This window comes from Perca fluviatilis, chromosome 5 (assembly GCF_010015445.1).
Source record: "Perca fluviatilis chromosome 5, GENO_Pfluv_1.0, whole genome shotgun sequence".
Taxonomy (NCBI): domain Eukaryota; kingdom Metazoa; phylum Chordata; class Actinopteri; order Perciformes; family Percidae; genus Perca; species Perca fluviatilis.
This window is the reverse complement of record NC_053116.1, coordinates 30,978,041-30,996,687: the sequence shown is the minus strand read 5'-3', so window position 1 is coordinate 30,996,687 and position 18,647 is coordinate 30,978,041. Positions and strand designations below refer to the sequence as shown.

The window sequence follows — 18,647 nt, the reverse complement described above, 5'->3', positions numbered from 1 at the left end:
TACCAATGTTTTACGGCATTTTTTACATTTAAGTTGAAGGAATGAATGCATGAACTAGGTATGGTTTGCCCCCAATAACAAACCCAAGTGGTAGTGTCTGAGTACAACTATGAATCCCTATCAGATATAAAGGTTGCCCTAGCCCAAAAACACAAACCCTTTACCTCTCAGTGAAAAAGAATAAAATAAGAAAAGTCAGATGTACTGTATTTGATAGGGGTGACCCAGAATAGACCGTTCAAATTCGATAAAAGGACAAGGACAATCATACAGTTGAATCGTCACAGTGGTGGAAAATGTGAATGTGAAACAAAGGATCATTCCATTGAGGCAGTATAAGGGTGGTGAATGTCCAATTTGACATAGAATTGCTTGGCTTCGTCCAAGAAATCATGATAGATAGCCTATTTTGGAATTAATTTATCAATCCGAGCACTCACACAGAAACGTAGCATGAGCAGAGCGCTAAACATGTTTTTTTATTATTTTATAGAATATTATCTGTCAAATCAGCAGGGGGAGAAGCTTAGAAACAGCTGTTTGTGGCTTGTAGCTTTCTCGTCGACTGTTCCTTTACTCCCATGTCGTTTCGCTTCTGTCTGTCTATTGCTGCAATGGGGGGGAATAAATTAGGGCCCAAAGTTCTATTTTTAACCAAGAAAAGCAAGCAGGCTGAACCAAACTAAATGACGTTGTCTGTCTGTCTGTTTTTCCGTCTGCTCCGCTCCGTTGACAGCACGGCACACACACAGACACACACACACACACACACAGAGCAACTGGGTTCTTGGGTGCTAGGAAAGTGCACCAAACAGCGCTGTCTGTTGTTCTGAAACAACAGCCAAGCCACAGTCGCATTATGTATCTCGGCCAATAATGTTTTAGCTTTTATTTTTCTACATAAATTGTAAACGGAAGGGGCAAACTGACAACTCGTGGCGTTGGGTGTGTTTCAGCTCTTTTGTCTGTGTGGAAATATTGCAAGCCAATGTCACAAATGAGAAGAAGAACATGATTCAACAATCAATCTACTATAGGCAAGACTTAACCAATCAGATTTGACCATGTAAATCCTCGGGGACTCCCAATAGTATTTTGGCAGGGCAAAAATACACATTATACTTACAGTCGCTGCTCCTAAAACGATTCAGATTACTTTTGGAGAAGCATTTTATTGACAAATGTTTTTAAATCTTGTTTCCGAGTGCTTCTCGCACTGGCAAGGAAGCAACATTTCAGGGGGAATTGCTGCTCTTTGGCTGTGGTTGTTATTTGATTGTAAGCCCATGATGTTCACCTGCCAATTGGAATATACTGTAGATAAATGCTATGAATAATGTAATTCTTCCTTATTCTTTCAAACAAAGGAAAAAGGCACAGGCAAACTTTTTGTTCTGTGCATGTTTCTGTCCAGTACATCCCTCTTTGCATGTGTACATTTGTACATTGACACAAGTAAACAGTACTGTTCACACATAGCCCCCTACTTGTGGCTAATAGGAGACCTCCTGGAGGAACAGAGGATGATAAATATATCAATATGGCACTGCTAAGGTATAAAAATGCTATAATTTAAAATGATGCAATAAATAAACAGTCAAATCTAGCATCTGAAATGTCCAAGCATAAATGAATAAGTGTTTATTGCTTACTTCACATTACCGGAGTACAGATGGTAAAACAATATGCAGAAATGCATCCCAGCGTGCAATTATGCATTGTAATCTAATCATATTGTCATTGTGAGAGGAGCGGAGACTCTCTGTCATTCATTCTTTTTTCCCCTCATCCCAAAGATTTCCTGTCCCGCTGTATTTGTTTTGTGTTTGGTTTTCAAAGACCTAGCAGGTGTGTTTTTTCTTCCCGGTGCGACATCCATCCTTCCTGTATCATTGTCGGATAAAGCTCGAGGACGAGTCTCCGTTCACACACCCTCAAGCTCCCGGTGGCATGTAGCTCTGTAGATAGAGTCATCCGTCACGCACGGCGGTGCCAGCAAGCGTGGCAATTCTCCAATCCTTAGTGTGTGTTTGTTTGTTTGTGTGTGTGTGTGTGTGTGTGTGTGTGTGTGTGTGTGTGTGTGTGTGTGAATGTTAAATGTGCTGGTGTGTTACTTTACTTGTCATCTGTATATTTGCATACACGTGTGCCTGGCTTGTCCGGGTAGTTTCCACCGGACGTTTTTTGCTTACTAACGTGATTTTATATTTAGCACTTTTGGGTGTGCACATCATGTTTGCTGTTAGCATGTCTACATAGTTATCTTTGCATACATGTCCTTGCTTGTTTTCATGTGCATATGTTTTACATTTTAACATATCTTTGAGAGTCTGCGTTTGAGAAGTCTATGCACGTGTGCATGTTCAGTTTGCCTTTGTGGTTTAGCTTGCATATTTTACTCATGTGTGCCCTTGCATGTGTATACTTCAATGCAACACTTCATACATATTCATTTGCATGTTGTGAGTACTTGTCCTTGCATGATCTTGATGGGACTTATTTATTTATTTGTCATAAATTGTGTTTGTGTGTTATTTTACGAGCTGTGTGTACGCACACCTGCACTGTGCAATGCCATTTTGTGTGTATGTGTGGATGGGTGTGTGTTTGTCTGTCTGTGTGTCGTAGCGTTTGTGTGTGTGTGTGTCTTAGCGTGTGCCCTCACCCTTTCCATTAGGCCGCACTGTGGAGCCCTCTTCCATTTCAAGTGCCCCGCCCGGTCAATGTGAAACTGCAGAAGAAGGTTAAGCACATGCAGAGTGTGTCACCGGCTCTGCCGTCTTGACCTTAATGGCTTTAGCGCGCTGAATGAGAAGCAGTTGTGCAGGAAGGACAGGCTTAGCACACTGGAAGGAAGAACATTGATTTCACGGATGTGAAAACCCGCTGTGAGGTTTTTCACTTCAGAAAATTTTGGCAGGTTATGTTTATGTTTGCAGCTGCGAACATTTCTTGGACTAACTGTAAATGACAACACTGTATCTAGCCTTTAAGATAACACTGATGGAGAAACTAAATGACAAGAATAGAAACGGAGGACATTCAGGGGATATGAAATTTGCTTTCTGGCACACTTGTTGCGGTCCACAGCTCTGGGCAACACCACAAGAACAGGAATAGGGATCTGTCCTAGTGGCAAGCTAGTTTTCTCCTTTGCCTTAGGGTGAGGTTATGCTTTATCAGAACTAGATGGTAGGACGTGTTGTCTGACCTCATCAAAAGGTGGGGGGAGTGTTTTTAGCTGTTCCAAACGACCACCCTGGAAGGTGAAGTGAAAAGCCAGTCATTGTGAGGGGGAGAGACGTGATATTATTTAAATACAGGGATAACCGCATACATTTTCAGACAGTCTCTCGTGGAAGACATTTATAGTGTAGCACACGTTCACATGAAAAGAGAGCTTGAGAGAAGATCAAAGCCTGGCTCTTTTTTTTTTTAACCTCGTGAAGTGAGTTTGAATGTCGAATTGTCTGTTTTGGCAAGATAGCCCTCCCAGTTCCGATATCAGAAAGTTGTGCAGGAAGCTTTTTAATCATCTGACAAGCATTTCTGATGACGCAAATTGTCATTGTGGGATCCATAATTTGGTGGCAGTGGACCAGCGTTGGAATTACTGTATGTATCCCTCACTTTAAGTATCACTGGCACTTATGACACTTAAGGCCAGATGTACTAACGCTTTTGTGCCCACTTCAGGCATATTTGTTTTGCAACGCGCGCGTAAAAGCATGGCGAGGTACGTACAAACAGGCTGCACTGAAGTAAAAGCGCAGACTGCCTGTCGCAGGAACTGAAAATGGCAAATTGCGCTTTTCCGTGTCATGCATTGACGGGAGATTTCCCATAAAGAGATGGGAGGGGAAGCGTAAACTGCGCCTAATTAGGTATTCCGTGGTATGTACAAAAATCGCCTGTGACAGCGCGCCTCTATTTTGCGGTGAAAATTCTCCGCCTCTTAAAAGCAGGTGTAAACCAGCCGCAAGGGGCAGTAATCCAAGCAGGACATAGACACAGGCCAAGGAGACAAGCTATAAAGATTTTTGCCACAAGGCTCACACTTTCTCATTTGAGTGAACACGAAATCATTAAGCGTTGCAGATTAAGCAGCCATGCAATATTACAGTTACTGGAAGAAATGAAAGATGACATTGAATCTCCGACTCGACGTTCACATTCCATTCCAGCAGTTGTTAAACTCCTCGCTACATTACAAATATTGGCATCAGGATCATTTCAAACAGTCATAGCATCAGCAGTGGGAATTTTGCAGTTTGCACTCAGCCATATCATAGCACAAGTACTTAACACTTTGCTACAGCGCAATTTACGCTATAATGGGCGGAGAAAGGCGCTGATTATCCAATGAACTATAGGTTTGGTAAATACAACGTAACCTGAAGTATCACAGCGTGCGCTTTCTGCGGGTTGGCCATGGTGCTGATAACGCTACATTCGCAAATGTACTTAAATCTGGCCCTCAGAATCTTGGCATATAGGCATATAGATGATGTTACAAATTATTGAATGATATGGTTAAAATTATTTCATCTTTTTATAACCAATTCCATGAAAAGACAAAGAAAAACATTGGGCCAAAGAACTCCACTATTGTCCGAAAAATATATAAAAACACCCCTTTACGTAGAAATGTAATTCAACAAAATTAGCAAAGCGGTATAAACACAGATCACGGTCTGAGCATGTGCAGCAGCATCTGCCCAACATGGAACTACTCTCCCAAAGATCAGAAATGCAGTTATAGTAATGAAGTAATCCGTTACCCAATGTGACAGCATGGCTCTTTTATTAGTTGGCTACGCATGCGACTTGTTAATGCTGCACACAGTTTCACAGAACAGCTCTGCAGATGGCTGGCTAAACGTAGCCATACATATTGGCTGGTGATTTTTCTTGTGATGGTCACATTTTAGAGATATCTTTGCAAAATGCATCATTTGAGATCTTGCACTTTCGTATTTGCCTGTTCATTGTATCTCCACATACTGTATAAAGAATCTTGTTCTTCTGATGCATTTGATAGCATTATGGTGGTTACATTAACACACCACAGGATCACCTGTGCCAGCTGGATCAGACCAGTTTCAGACTGGTAGAACGGTGTTTTGAACGAGTGCTTTGTGTGTAATCACACTACGAGTCCTACAGCGTGTCCCTATCCTTGGCTGCTGCTGCTGCAGAGACTGCTCCTTGAAATGATTCTCCTTGTACTCATGGCAGATCAGTCCCAGTCACTAACCTGAGTAATGGCGATGCTCAGTACTGTATTGTCCTCTGCCGTGTTGCCGTGGTGACAGAAGGAGAGAGTGCCAGCATGTCAAAGAAAAGGTTCTGCAGAGAGTTGAAGAGTCACCGTATCTCTGACCTTTCTGTCTGTGTGGCTGACTGCAGCGCCATTTATAGACATGGAGACACACACACACGCACACACACACACACACACACACACACACACACACACACACAGAGGCACAATGACATGCTGGCAATGAAAGAGGCTGTAGTTTTTTTCATGTTTTTGTTGAGTCGCTCTCTCCGCATCCCCTTACTTGCTTTTTTCAGTCAACCTTAAAACTCTGCCATTTTTTACTTCAGTAACATCCCACACTTCTGTGGATCTAATGCAAATCCCTGTTGCTGCCATTCAAGGCTCCTCTGGGAGCTGCTTATCTTCCACACTTTCACATAGTGGTCCAGCCTTTGGTTGGCAGTTGAGTTCAAATGTCAACAGTGTTTGCGTAGCATCCGTTACTGCACCTTTTAAGGACATTTTTTAATTAGGCAAGATTTAATACAAATTGTGTTTTTCTCATTAATCATCTCAACTAACTGTATATAAAGAGGTTTAAACTAATTAATGGTTCTGTGCAGACCATTTGGATTGCATACTTTCGGTTTTACCTTTAAATGAACTGGTTTAGATACAGTGCTGCTCATGTGTATTGGAACCCCTGCTACAGTTGACTAAAAAGAGGAATAAAAAATATCATATTTTGGAAATTGATCTTAATGCCTTCATTGAAAAAATTAGGAAAAATCCAACCTTTGAGAACACCAATTGTCTTTGTGAATGAATAATGTATCATAAATAAATAAATGTTCTTCCTTAAAATACAGGGGGCATAAGTATAGACACCCCTATGTAAAATTCCCATAGAGGCAGGCAGATGTTTATTTTTAAAGGCCAGTTATTTCATGGATCCAGGATAGGCCTACTATGCATCCTGATAAAGTCCCCTTGGTCTTTGGAATTAAAATAGCCCCACATCATCACATACCCTTCACCATACCTAGAGATTGGCATGGTTGTATTTCAGTTAGCCTAATAGCTTGTTTGATTTGCATTGAGAGATGATCTTATGGAAAGTACCCCATGCCAATCTCTAGGTATGGTGAAGGCTATGTGATGATGTGGGGGCTATTTTAATTCCATTACAAAAATAAGACCCTAAATGTAATAAACTTGAATGATCTTGAAAGTTAATATGGGTTTGTGTGTTCAAGTTGCGTTCTTCCACATTACCTCTGAGGTCTCTCCTCAGTCCTATTATGTCTGTCACTATCCTTTATGTACTATCTAATAACATAAAAAACACCCCTCCCCCGCCTCACAAAAACAAAATCTCCTTGGTGTCTTTGACAGCTGTGTTTCGTCCTCCTAAACCCCGCCGGCTCTTGTCAGGAAAGACCCCTCCATTCTCTCACTCTGCAGCGTCTCCCAGAGAAAACTAGTCTTTTTCATCTTTCCGTCTCGACATCCCTGGGTTTAATGTGTAATCCCTGCCTCAGAGCGAATGCCTGGACTCCACCGGGGCTGCGGCAGCTGCAGCTTTCTCTTTCTGCACATTAGACTCACAAATCGACCGTCGGAAGGTCTCAAAGGCCTCGTGTGGGAGGCAGACGCGTAGAATGAAGAAAACAGTCAAATGCTCAGAAGCACACAATGAAGTACGAGCACTGCAAAGTACACCTGGACTGGTCTCTGTTTCCAGCCAGAGGACACGGGGGGGGAGAGAGCTGCTGTCCTGGGACACCTCATGATATACAGAATAAGCATTTTTTTTCAAAGGAAGGATTTTGCAATATGACTTTTTGTTACAAAGTGATGGACAGACTAGAGACTAGTGAACGGCTATTCAATAGTCCTAGTTCTTCCAAGCGCTGTGTCTCTCAGCGTTGTCCTCCATAATACAAATAAATACTGTAGCTTGATTTTGCGGTTATTCTAAAGTGGGTAAAATTAAGTCTACTGAAAAGTGATGACTTTTTTCCTGAGGTAACACCATCTCTTGACTTCTTCTTTCGAAGTATTTCATATTTTAAATGGGGGGAAGGAGAGATCAATGGCCAAGTTTACATCTGAGGAACAAGGGAACTGGGAAAAGAGGGCAAGTGCACTGGGGCCCCAGACTGACAGGTTCACTGGGTGTTAATTGGTTTGTGGTCATTTAATTGTAAATGTGTTCTAATTAGAACACACTATTTAGATATTCATAGTTTGAGTCGCTTTGAAAAACAAAAATGCCGAACATTTGCTGGTTCCAGTGTCTCAAATGTGACAATTTGCTGCTTTTCTGTGTTTAGTTCACTCCATATATATTGATTTGTTGTTCAGCTGCTGTGCAAATACTTTTTTTTTTTTTTATCACATAGTCTTTCTATGCTCTCAGCAATAGTGCAAGAACACAAAGGCACTCATCTTTTACTCCTTTATTTATTTTTGGTGATCAAGTAACTGCAGCTCTCAAGCTGTCAAGTCAACTAATCCTCTGGCTCTTCCTTGTCTTTTGCAGAGTACGCTGAGAGCATCGGAGATGGGAAGAGCGAGGAGTTCAAAGAGGCTGAACGGAAGAGGATCATGGACCTTGTAGACAACTTCTAATTTCTTATTTTTGTCATGCTCTCTCTCACACACACACACACACACACACTGACACTCAAACACACTCACACTCAAACACAAACGGTATATTCACACACTTATGAACATTTACACCCCGCTGGTCTGATCTGGGACTGATGGTGACCTTGAGCCAGTCTGTGTAACATAATAAAGTCACTGGGTATGTTTACATGCACACAATTACTACACTGCTTAAAGTAAGGTTTATTTTCATGCTTTAAAGAAAAGTAATTTATAAAAAAAAACTGGTTTATCTTGTCTGCATCTTTGGCATCCAATGTGGGGAAAAAGAAAGAAAACTGCTATTATCGGCAATACAAACTTTAATAATTTGTATTTATTTTCAATTAATTAACTCAGATTAATTTTATAAACACAATTTTTACATGCCAGAGAATTCGGTTAAAATTAAAGGTTTGCTGTGCATGTAAAGCTGCTCACTGTAGAACAGGAGTTAAGTTGGGAGAGCAGCAGATTGCAGCTGGACTGAAACGCACAGCAAACATGGGATGTGCTGTTTATTTTCTGTGCTGTGGTGTTGCAGAGACACAGCAGAATAATTATGGACACACTTTGCACAGATCTGCAAACTTAATATCTATCCCTCGGCTCGCACACTTTACCTGCTTTGTTTGTTTTGGATTTAAATGTGGAAAATATTTTCTAATAAAATATTTGGTAATAAAATCCTGATTACATGTTTGGTTTGTTTGATTAATATCAAGGTTTAGTGATTGAGATTGGCACAGCTTGTTAACCGTGCACATGGATGTCATTATGCCTTTGCTGGGTTACTGTTGCACAGAGGCACAGATGGAAACAACAAACCTATATCTGCAGCGCCCTTTGCAGAGGGAGAGAATCCTCACGGAATGGCAGACCTGCTTCTTCTTTATTTGATTGAACCCACCCACTGCTGGATCTCAGCAGCCTCCCGGAGCTCTCAGCCCACTGCTGATTCTCTTTGTGACGCTGTTCACACACATCAGTGCGGAGGTGTATTATCGTAGAGCTGTATACACAAACCTACTGTATTATTCTCACTGTCTGTGCACCATACTGCATTGTATCTTTGTCTTTATGCTTAGGAACAAATAAACGTGTGTGTGTGTGTGTGTGTGTGTGTGTGTGTGTGTGTGTGTGTGTGTGTGTGTGTGTGTGTGTGTGTGTGTGTGTGTGTGTGTGTGTGTGTGTGTGTGTGTGTGTGTGTGTGTGTGTGTGTGTGTGTGTGTGTGTGTGTGTGTGTGTGTGTGTGTGTGTGTGTGTGTGTGTGTGTGTGCGTGTGTCGTAGTGAAAAGCTGACCCACTTAAACTCACAAACCCACTATTTTTAGTCTGATATGAATCTGTCATTTCAGTAGTGTCAGAGCAATTGTACATTAGGGAAAAATGTACTGTATCTAAATAGGTTTGTTTTATCAGACTATCATCCAGCCAGCTTGAGCATCAAGACTTATGTTCTGCTATTGAAGTAAACAGCCGCTGGTCCCTCGGATGGGAAGGGAAAGGGCTGTTTGCTATGACTGTACTATATGATCTAAAATTTGTCATGCAATCAATTGTAACATTTGTCTCAGTTTTTATGTTTGCTGTGTGACAAATGGAAAAAACAATGACATATTTCCAGTTAAAGACTCTCTACTTGTGTAATGGCCTTCAGGCTGATCGGCTGGTTGACCATCTGGTTAGATTTCATTGATTTTTATACTGTAGCAGTTTAATATGTGATTTATTTCATGAATTCATGAATGAGAAATCCTGAGTTCCGTAACAACTGGGCCAACTGTGGCTGATGAAGACCATTTGACACATTTCCAGACGACCTTTCCAGGAAAAGTGAGTAAGACCATCTTAAGCGGAGGTTGTTTAGTCAACTGCTGTTTTCAAGGTTAAGAATGAAATGTTATACAGAGGAAATGTATGTCAATGTAAATTGTATTTAAATAGCACCTTTCATTACATGTAAACCCAAAATGCTTCACATAAAACAAAATACCACATATACATTAAAACAAAGTATGAATGTAAATAATACACAACAAGACAATCAACAAATACAAGCAAGACAGTGCACGCATATGTCACGCGCACACACACACACACACACACTGTAATTAAATAAATACCTGATAGATAGGTATTTCAAATGGGGGGACAGTTGTGACGGACCTCAGGTCATCAGGCAGCTTGTTCCAGAGAGCAGGACCACAGTAACTGAAGGCCCCCTCACCAGACCTGGATCTGATTCTGGGTACAGCTAGAAGGCCTCTGCCTGATGACCTGAGAGGCCTGATGGGGTTGTGAACAGTGAGCAAGTCAGAGATGTACTGAGGAGCTAATAGACTAATAGCAGGATTTTAAAAGGGATTCTGTATTGTACCGGGAGCCAATGAAGTGTTTTCAGTCCTGGAGTAATGTGTTCAAATTTATGTGTAAGTGTAAGGACTCTGGCTGCTGCATTTTGCTGCAAACTGATTGTTTGGATAATCCTGCAAATAAAGCATTACAGTAGTCCAACCTTGTTGAGATGAATGCATACACCAGTTTCTCCGTGTCATTTTGTGAAATGAATGCTCTAAGTTATGATATATTTTTTAATTGATAAAATGCTGTTTTGGTGATATTGGTGATGTGATTTTCAAAATTGAGATCAGTATAAAAATTAATGCCAAGGTTTCTGACTTGCTCACTGTATTTCAGAGATAGTGGATCTAGGTGTGAATAAAACGTATGTCTATCATTTTTTAAGTGTTATTTTTTAGATGTAGGTCTGAAAGGGCTTTATAGTCCAATTGATTTGGTTTATCAGCTGTATTATTTGCATACTCTGTACTTTTGCCAGCTGCATTGAGTTTGCCATTTGTGTTAGCTTGGTAGCTATTGTTCTGCCTTTTTTTGCACCTTACTAATTATCCCATCAACATTTTGGCAATAAGTCATGCAGAAGTATGACAATGGAAACAAATTAGAACAAATATTTCTATGACACTCTAAATAAGTGATGAATGAACTTTATTTATATAGCACCTTTAATGCACACATGCTTTACAATTCCACAGCAAAAACAAAACACTGAAAACTATTTTAAAACCTATACACGAGGAAGAAAAAATGAGCATTAATGCTATCTAGAAAATTAAATAAAATTCTAGGAGATTAAACCGACCGTAAAAATATACGTTTTGAGTTCTCGTTTAAAATTGTCCACTGTGTCACTAAGTCTATTATTTTAAGGCAGAGTGTTCCATATTTTGGGGGCGTGGTGGGTAAAAGTAGCATCCCCAAAGGTTTTTGTGGCGACCTTGGGAACAGTTAAAAGAGCAGCTGTGGAGCATCATGCGGTTCGTGGAGGATCATTAAACATTAGGGATTCTGTGAAATAAAAAGGGGGCGGGGCCACGTAGTGCCTTAACTAAGGGAGTCTTTAAAATCCATTCTAAAAGATTCAGGGAACCAGTGTGGGTTGCATAAAAGCAGGACTTATATGATCTCTTAATGTAGATATGGTTAAATTCCTGGCAGCAGCATTCTGAATGGTCTGTAGTTTTGCCAAATTAAAATGGGTTTAAAAATGAAGGTCAGAATTTAAAATAACACCAAGGTTTCTTACTTGTGCTCGTGTCTGTGAGGTCCGATGTCCCAGCTTAGCAAGAACAGGATCCCTGTTATCTCAGAGGTGATGGAGACTTCCCCTTCTTGTGTCTAGGCTCGATGTCTACTATTTGCCACTTTCAAGCCATGTGTGAATAGGTGTCCAAAAGTCACGACCATCAAAAGAAACTCCTTAAAAGTGTGCGTGTATTTAAGGCCATGCTTGTAGTTTTCAGAGGACTTTGGTTGATCATCTTGAGGAGGCATTTGAGTTGAAGTTTACATTGTAATTTAGCAAGTACCCATGTCTTGCTTAGGGGAATTTATTTTCCAGTATTTACATTTCAAAGCAAATGTGAACACCTTTTTTGAGCAGGCAGCTCTTAACCGTCTCCCATATGCTGTATCTGTTTGTATTAGTGTCTTGTCTATAGTATGTTTCTGTATTATTAATCACTCATTTAGTGTACCACGCCCTCCCTGGATCCCCTGACTATAATCCTGGCAGAAAGCAGCAGTATCGAGAGGGAACAGGGGGCGTTCACTCACAGCTCTCAGATCAATTGCCTTTCCTAAGTGTCTTTGCTGCGTACTCTAATATTGCTCAGTAACAAGATGGGTAGAACGGCGGGGCGTCGTTTGCATATTGTATTGGCAGAGGAGACCCGGCCCCATGCATCTCTTATCAGTGATTATGACTGTGGCGTGTTTAACAGCGGTTGTACAGCAATTTCACAGCCGAGGGGTAGGAGAATAATTGTATTTTCCGAATGACTGAGTGCAAACACTGTGCACCGCTGGGGTTTTGGGCTCCTCTCTTTTAGGAGGAACTGAGAGGAGAAGGTATTCTGTTATTGAGATTTAGCACAAGGATTAATAAAGAGTGTAGAACAAAGGCATTGCAACTTTAAGCTTTGGTGTAAACAGGCCTACAGCACCCAAAGCTTTAACAGTAACATCTTCATTTGTAAGTTACTGTTGAGCTTCCTTCATTTTATACTCCCCAGATCTCTGTTCCCTAATAGGTCAACACAGTTAAGTCCATTGCAATTACATGATTTGGTTTTGAATTTGTGCTGTTATGACAGCTAGTGTGACTAGGAATTTTTACCCTCAGTGAAAGTGAGGTAAACCTAACAAGAAGACCTTGTGGCGAAAACAAAAAAGTGGGAAAACCCTCAGGAAGGTAAAGTCACTGAAGCACAGTGAAAAACAGTATGAAAAACAGTGAAAAGACCTACCCAAAAAAAGAAAGTCTGTGAAAAACAGTATGATAATACGAGGGAAAGGTGGCATCCACCAGTATCCCCTACCAAGTGAGATTACTGTGCTAAACTCAACCAGCAGACTTTGAGCCTATGTTCAGCCATGAACATGCTCATACAGGTAGTAGATTGTAGCAGTGTTAAGAGCTGAAACGGATGAAGAATTTTCCTTTGTTCCTCAACATCATCAACCCTGCCTTGCAGCCAAACAATTCCACAAGTTCACACACATAAAGCAAATCATTCAACCTCATTGGCTCAAAACAAATTTGTAAATTGCTGCAATTGTCCAACTGTCAGGGTGCACCTGTGGTCAGCACAAGGCCTATGCTCAGCTGCTGGATCTTCACCAAATTGGCCACTCTCACTTCCTACATGTTATTGGACACTGCAAAAACACGTTAATTTCCTATGATTTATTGGGGCATAGCAAAATATTACTAAGCCACACTCCCCAGTAAATGGGGCCTAATGACACCCAGAGGTAAACTGACCACCAGTTTGTGGTCATCGTGAAATCATCATAGCCCACAACAGAAACAAAATATCAAGTATGTTTTCCTTTTTTCCTGCTCCTCTGTGTACTGTTTACTATTATGTAAAGTTGTGGGAACAGATGTGCAATTTTCTTCTTCATCCTTTTATTGAAGGCTGTATCTTGGACTGAAAAAAAAACACATGAATGTCTGGGATAATGGCTTTTATTAAAGAGGGTAATTGGAGTCGGGTAATCAGAGTCAGGTAATCCAATCATTGTGTTGACATTCAGATATGGGTTACAGCCAGGTCCCTGGCTCTGTTCAAAATCCAAAAAGATGGTTATGAACTTGGGTTTTTTTCTTCAAAGAAAAGACCCAGTGAGGTGAAACGTGCCTCTATCAAAATATTTAAGGGGATCAAGCAGGCTGTGCAAAAATGGTAAAGATTGGTGCTGTATATACTGTATTTGAAGGGCCAGAGAGCTCTAGATGAATGATGATGGACCTGCAGGTCTGATATGCATGTGCTAATGTCTGTGTTCAATGTTCCAATAATTACTATAATGAAAAAAAAGGAAGAAAAACTAACGAGAATGCCCTCAAGAAAAATTACAATTGAATTTTATGCACACCTTACCATTTTTTTTATAAAGGGGAAAACGCTATTTTTGGAAGAAAAACAAATGAGTGACAACTTGTACAAATATTACAACTGTCCCCTATGTGAAGTAGAGGTTGGGTCACAATGTGATCATGGCAAAATAACAACATCTATACGTTAAACAGATTTTTTAACTCATTTTAATTACTACAAACTTGTCATAGAATAATTCTGACCTCGATTAAAATGTAACCTTCCTGCACATACATATTACAAAACACATATGTTTCTTTTGCTGTGTAACAAACAATGAAGATCAACCTAAACACATACAACCCCATATTTTTAGACAAAACAAACCAATATTAGATTTAATGTCCTATAGAAAATCATGGAGATATTTGTGTCTAGTCGTAGACACAAAGCATTAAATGCAGGAATCTGGTTAGCTAAGGTAATAAGAAGGCTTTCTCTGAGTTGTGTCCTTGAAATAAATAGGACACGCAGACAGTATATCACTCTGCCTATCAAGGTGGACAAAGTACCCCCTGGCTATGCTGCTCTATTGTGGAAAAAGACCTTAAGATCAATGAAGATTACACAAGCACTTACATACTGTTCCATAAAGTCCAATAGCCCATATCGTAATGCAGCTTGTCAGTGGGATTTTTATCTTCTGCTGTTCAATAAGTGACACACACTGAGACTGCATTTCAGCACCATGGACAGCAACACACCGAGGCTGCAGGATGCTGTGTTCCCTGACAGCAAACACTCACTGCAGGTCCAAAACCAGGGTTTGGAACTTATTACAGTAAATAACCTTTACTCTTAATACCCCTGTGGTCCTGACAGTCGGCTATGAATGACAATCTAGGAGTTCAGGCTATACTTTCTAAAGACAAGTGAAATGGGTAGTGACAAATAAACTTCCCATCAAAAGCTAGTGGTAAAATCATGACCTGATAGAAAAGCATAGACTTAGCCAAAATAGAATATGATCAGTGTGCTATTTTTTCTTTTTTTAAGCCTCAGAAAACTTGGCTTTTTGGTAAATATTATGTTCTAACTTTGTCAGAAAATAGTGTTCATTTAAGATCCCATTTCTCACAGAAAAAAAACAGTGATTGAGGAAAACATGTTTTCAGGGCATTTGAACAAAATAAAGGAACAGGTATTCAACCGTGCTACCAGGAGCAACATTTCTTCTAACAGTTTTCGATTTTTTGTTTATCTTTCATAAATCACTGATTAATTAATTAATGTAATACATAAATAAATTAAATAAATACATAATAAATACTACCTGTGGTCACTGAGACGCATGACACTATGGGAAGCAGGCTTTTTACCCACCCTGTTAGCAAACATTTTGTTAAAGCTAATGTTGGCGCACTCCAATAGAATATTTAGTTAAAATGAATAAAACATAATAATGTTGACATGTCAGGGCTTCGAATCTTTTAGTGGTCTCTCGTCGCTTCATAAAAGCGCATTAATTTGGCGGAAAATGAAATGTCGTAAAGTTTAAGGTTGCTCAAGGTGTTTTCTAATATCACTCCTCTCATAACTAATATCCGTCTATGCTAATATCGCCCACTGCAAGCCGCGGCACTCCCCGTCCGGGGGGAAGTCCCTCCGCCTCATGTAGAGCCGACTGAACGGTAGCACAGCCTCAGTCAGTCTGCTGGCATACAGAGAGGCTGCAGCAGCTTCTTCGTTTCTTTATTCTGCACACAGTGATCCCACTGTCTTCCTTGCCTGAACAAGTAACCTGGATTAAAAAAAGAAAAAAAAAGAAAGAAGAGAATAAAAGAAATATTTTCGACGTGCACTCCACCCGATGTGAAAAAGTCAAAGAGGGTAAAGGAGAACAGATAAAAACAGAAGAGAAATGGGAGCGTTCAGAGTGCTGCTGGGGAGTTTACATTACATCGGACTCTACATGCAACTTAGTGTCTCCACAACGCAAGCTGGACACGGCGAGGTGGAGAACCACATCTCTGGGAACGGTAGGTGTTTCTCTGAATTCATTTTCTTTTATGAGCGGACACCAAACGGGCAGTGGAGAGGACGGCATAGGTGATGCCATCTGCTCACATGCAGAGGAGGAATTAAACAAAGCAAAACACAGGCTGAGAGTCTGATCAATGCTGATAATATGCCAACTAATGCAAATGTGTGTTTTCTTTGATTGTGTGTGTGAGTATACCCAGGGAGCTTGTAGTTTCTTGCTGTCAGGCATTACATGGCAATAGTTTAGCTCTGTGCAATGAATTAGTCAACCTCTCATTCAGTCAGTGCATGTCTATCCATCTTATTAGTAGCCTACCAACAGGGCTTGTAGTGCTATTTGAATTTGGATGTTCATACTATTTGCAGTTATACGTTTGGAAGGCTGAATACTTATGAATGTGGCAGCCCACTCTAATGAGTGTAAGGATTGTGGTTTTCGATATAATTGGTGGTGTAACAGTCTGTGGTGAGGCTGCGCTCATGACTGATAGGATTTTGTTTTCTGTGAGCTTTGCAGCTATCCACCAGTGCTTCTCATCCCCCCCTCTCTCCTGATCAGTAGGTGATTCATCCAGATGGAGCAGAGGTGATGTCAGCTGCTAGATGGAAGTTAATATTCTCTTTTAGTATACCCGTGAAATTTACAGTATACTGAACAACCCTCCCTCAGATCTGCCTCTTTCTCTCTCACCAGGAGCTTCCCTAAATGGCCTCCAGAGTTTAGATTTGGTACGTCATACTAACACACAGAGTGTCACGGTTTGTTTCAGTAACTTTGGCTCGACCAGGCAATCTCCACAGGTGTCATGCCGCCGGCTTGGCAGATGTGCTGGCAGCACGATGTCTGTGTGGGTTGAAAAATAAAGTAAGGAGGAGTGGATGGCCAGCAAGTCTGAATGCCTCAGTGCCCTTGAGGCACTGAGTCTTACAGTAGATCCGTTACCAACTTTTCTTACTTCTGTAAATGCCCTCTATGATCACTTGCTTCCCAGCAGCTTAACCTGGGACCCAGGCAACCTCAGACACCCATGATTCAGTGTGCATGCCACAAACGTAGCTGCACTGCAACATTTGCATCTAAAGGTGCGCCTGAATTACATCAAATTTCAAAGCGGGGTCACAACACAGATGAGATTCCTTTTTTCATTTAAAAGAGACACTGCTTTGCACAAAATAAATAAATAAAATAAAATAATCTCTTTAGATATGATCATGTATGCACCCATGGAAAGTGATTAGTTGAACCTTGAGAAGAGTAAGTTGAGATCTAACCTGTTTTGTAAGCAGCATTGAGCGAGTGTATTGTCCATAGAAAGCAGAACTAAGAAACTACACTCATTCGCTTTCTTGCCAATAAACAACAAGTTGCGGTATTTCTTAAATGCTGCCAGTACGGATGTTAGGATCCAGATTTTTTTACCCTGTTCCGAGTCCTGTCATAATAGGTATATGTTGATACAGAGTCTGATCCGATACTTATATCTACCTAAATGTTAAGGAGAGCAGCGTATTGCAACACTGGCAGCGTATTGCAACACTGGACAAAATATTTTAGTAAAGAAAGGATCGCATTTTAATCAGCTTTATTAAAATATGCCCAGCTCAGGACGTCCCTTGCTCCCAGTCTAAACATCTCCTCGCTCTATCTTCATTTTTAATGGACACATATGAGTGGTATTGATCTTCTCATCCAACTCTTGGACAGTAAGCGAAAAAAGCGTATTTCTGAAAAAGATGATTAACATTTCATGACATTACATAATACATGGCATTTAGCTGACGCTTTTATACAAAGCGACTTCCAATTAAGTGCTTTCAACCTTGAAGGTACAAACTTCGGACAGTAAGAAGTAAGTGCAAGTACATTTGTGTAAATGAGCCAAACTACAAAGAGCCATATGAAAGTGCAACTGTCATTTTTTTTTTTTTTATGTCATCCAAGGTGCAGTCGGAAGAGATGTGTTCTTAGCCTGCGACGGAAGATGCGTAGGCTTTTGGCCGTACTGATGTCAATAGGGAGCTCATTCCACCATTTGGCAGCCGAAACAGTCGGGATTTCGTTGAGTGATTAGTTGTCCCTCACCGTGAGGGGGCAGCAAGCAGGTTGGCTGATGCAGAGCGGAGTGGGCGGGCTGGGGTGTAGGGTTTGACCGTGTCCTGGATGTAAGCTGGGCCTGATCCGTTTGTGGCCCTGTATGCAAGTACTAGTGTCTTGAACCGTATGCAGGCAGCAGCTGGTAACCAGTGAAGGGAGCGGAGGAGCGGAGGAGCGTGAGAGAAGACCAGTCGAGTTGCTGCGTTCTGAATGAGCTGCGGGGGCCGGACGGACGGACCAGAACCTGAGCCGCCTTCTGCGTTAGAAGGGGACGTATCCTTCTGATGTTGTGCAGCATGTATCTACACGATCAGGTAGTTGACCGGGTAGTAGATTTATTCTTTAACTCAAACTCCACTTACTTCAACCACATTTCATGGTCTTCAACAGTGGATGGAGTTTGTTTAGTTGTCATCAAGTGACCTTAGTGTACAACTTTGGTCACAGCTGGTCTTATACAGTATGGTGGGGGGGATAGTAACCAGTTTGAAGATGGTTTCTGGCGTTGCCGATGGTTTCCTCCTTGACCTGTCTGGCCGTCCACTGACTCCTGGTCATTGATCTTTGACTCCTTCCCAGTTGGTGCTCTGACCAGTTTTAGTCAGGTGAGGTCTGTTTCCAGCGTTCATTCAGTCTCTTGTCATCTTTGCCGTTTCATCCATGTAGTGTTCCTCACAGC

At 41.1% G+C, this 18,647-nt stretch overlaps 2 protein-coding genes across 2 annotated transcripts in view; both read left to right on the top strand.

The window, feature by feature from the left end:
- The window catches only part of ctnnbl1 (catenin, beta like 1), a 69,503-nt gene extending 60,889 nt beyond the window's left edge, over positions 1-8,614 (top strand). The window contains exon 16 of the mRNA XM_039801205.1: positions 7,812-8,614. Coding sequence (XP_039657139.1) covers positions 7,812-7,900 — 89 coding nt within the window. The 3' untranslated portion in view covers positions 7,901-8,614. The remainder of the gene's footprint in view (positions 1-7,811) is intronic.
- Positions 8,615-15,511: 6,897 nt separating this feature from the next.
- The window catches only part of LOC120559110 (V-set and transmembrane domain-containing protein 2-like protein), a 52,934-nt gene continuing 49,798 nt past the window's right edge, over positions 15,512-18,647 (top strand). The window contains exon 1 of the mRNA XM_039800564.1: positions 15,512-15,869. Coding sequence (XP_039656498.1) covers positions 15,752-15,869 — 118 coding nt within the window. The 5' untranslated portion in view covers positions 15,512-15,751. The remainder of the gene's footprint in view (positions 15,870-18,647) is intronic.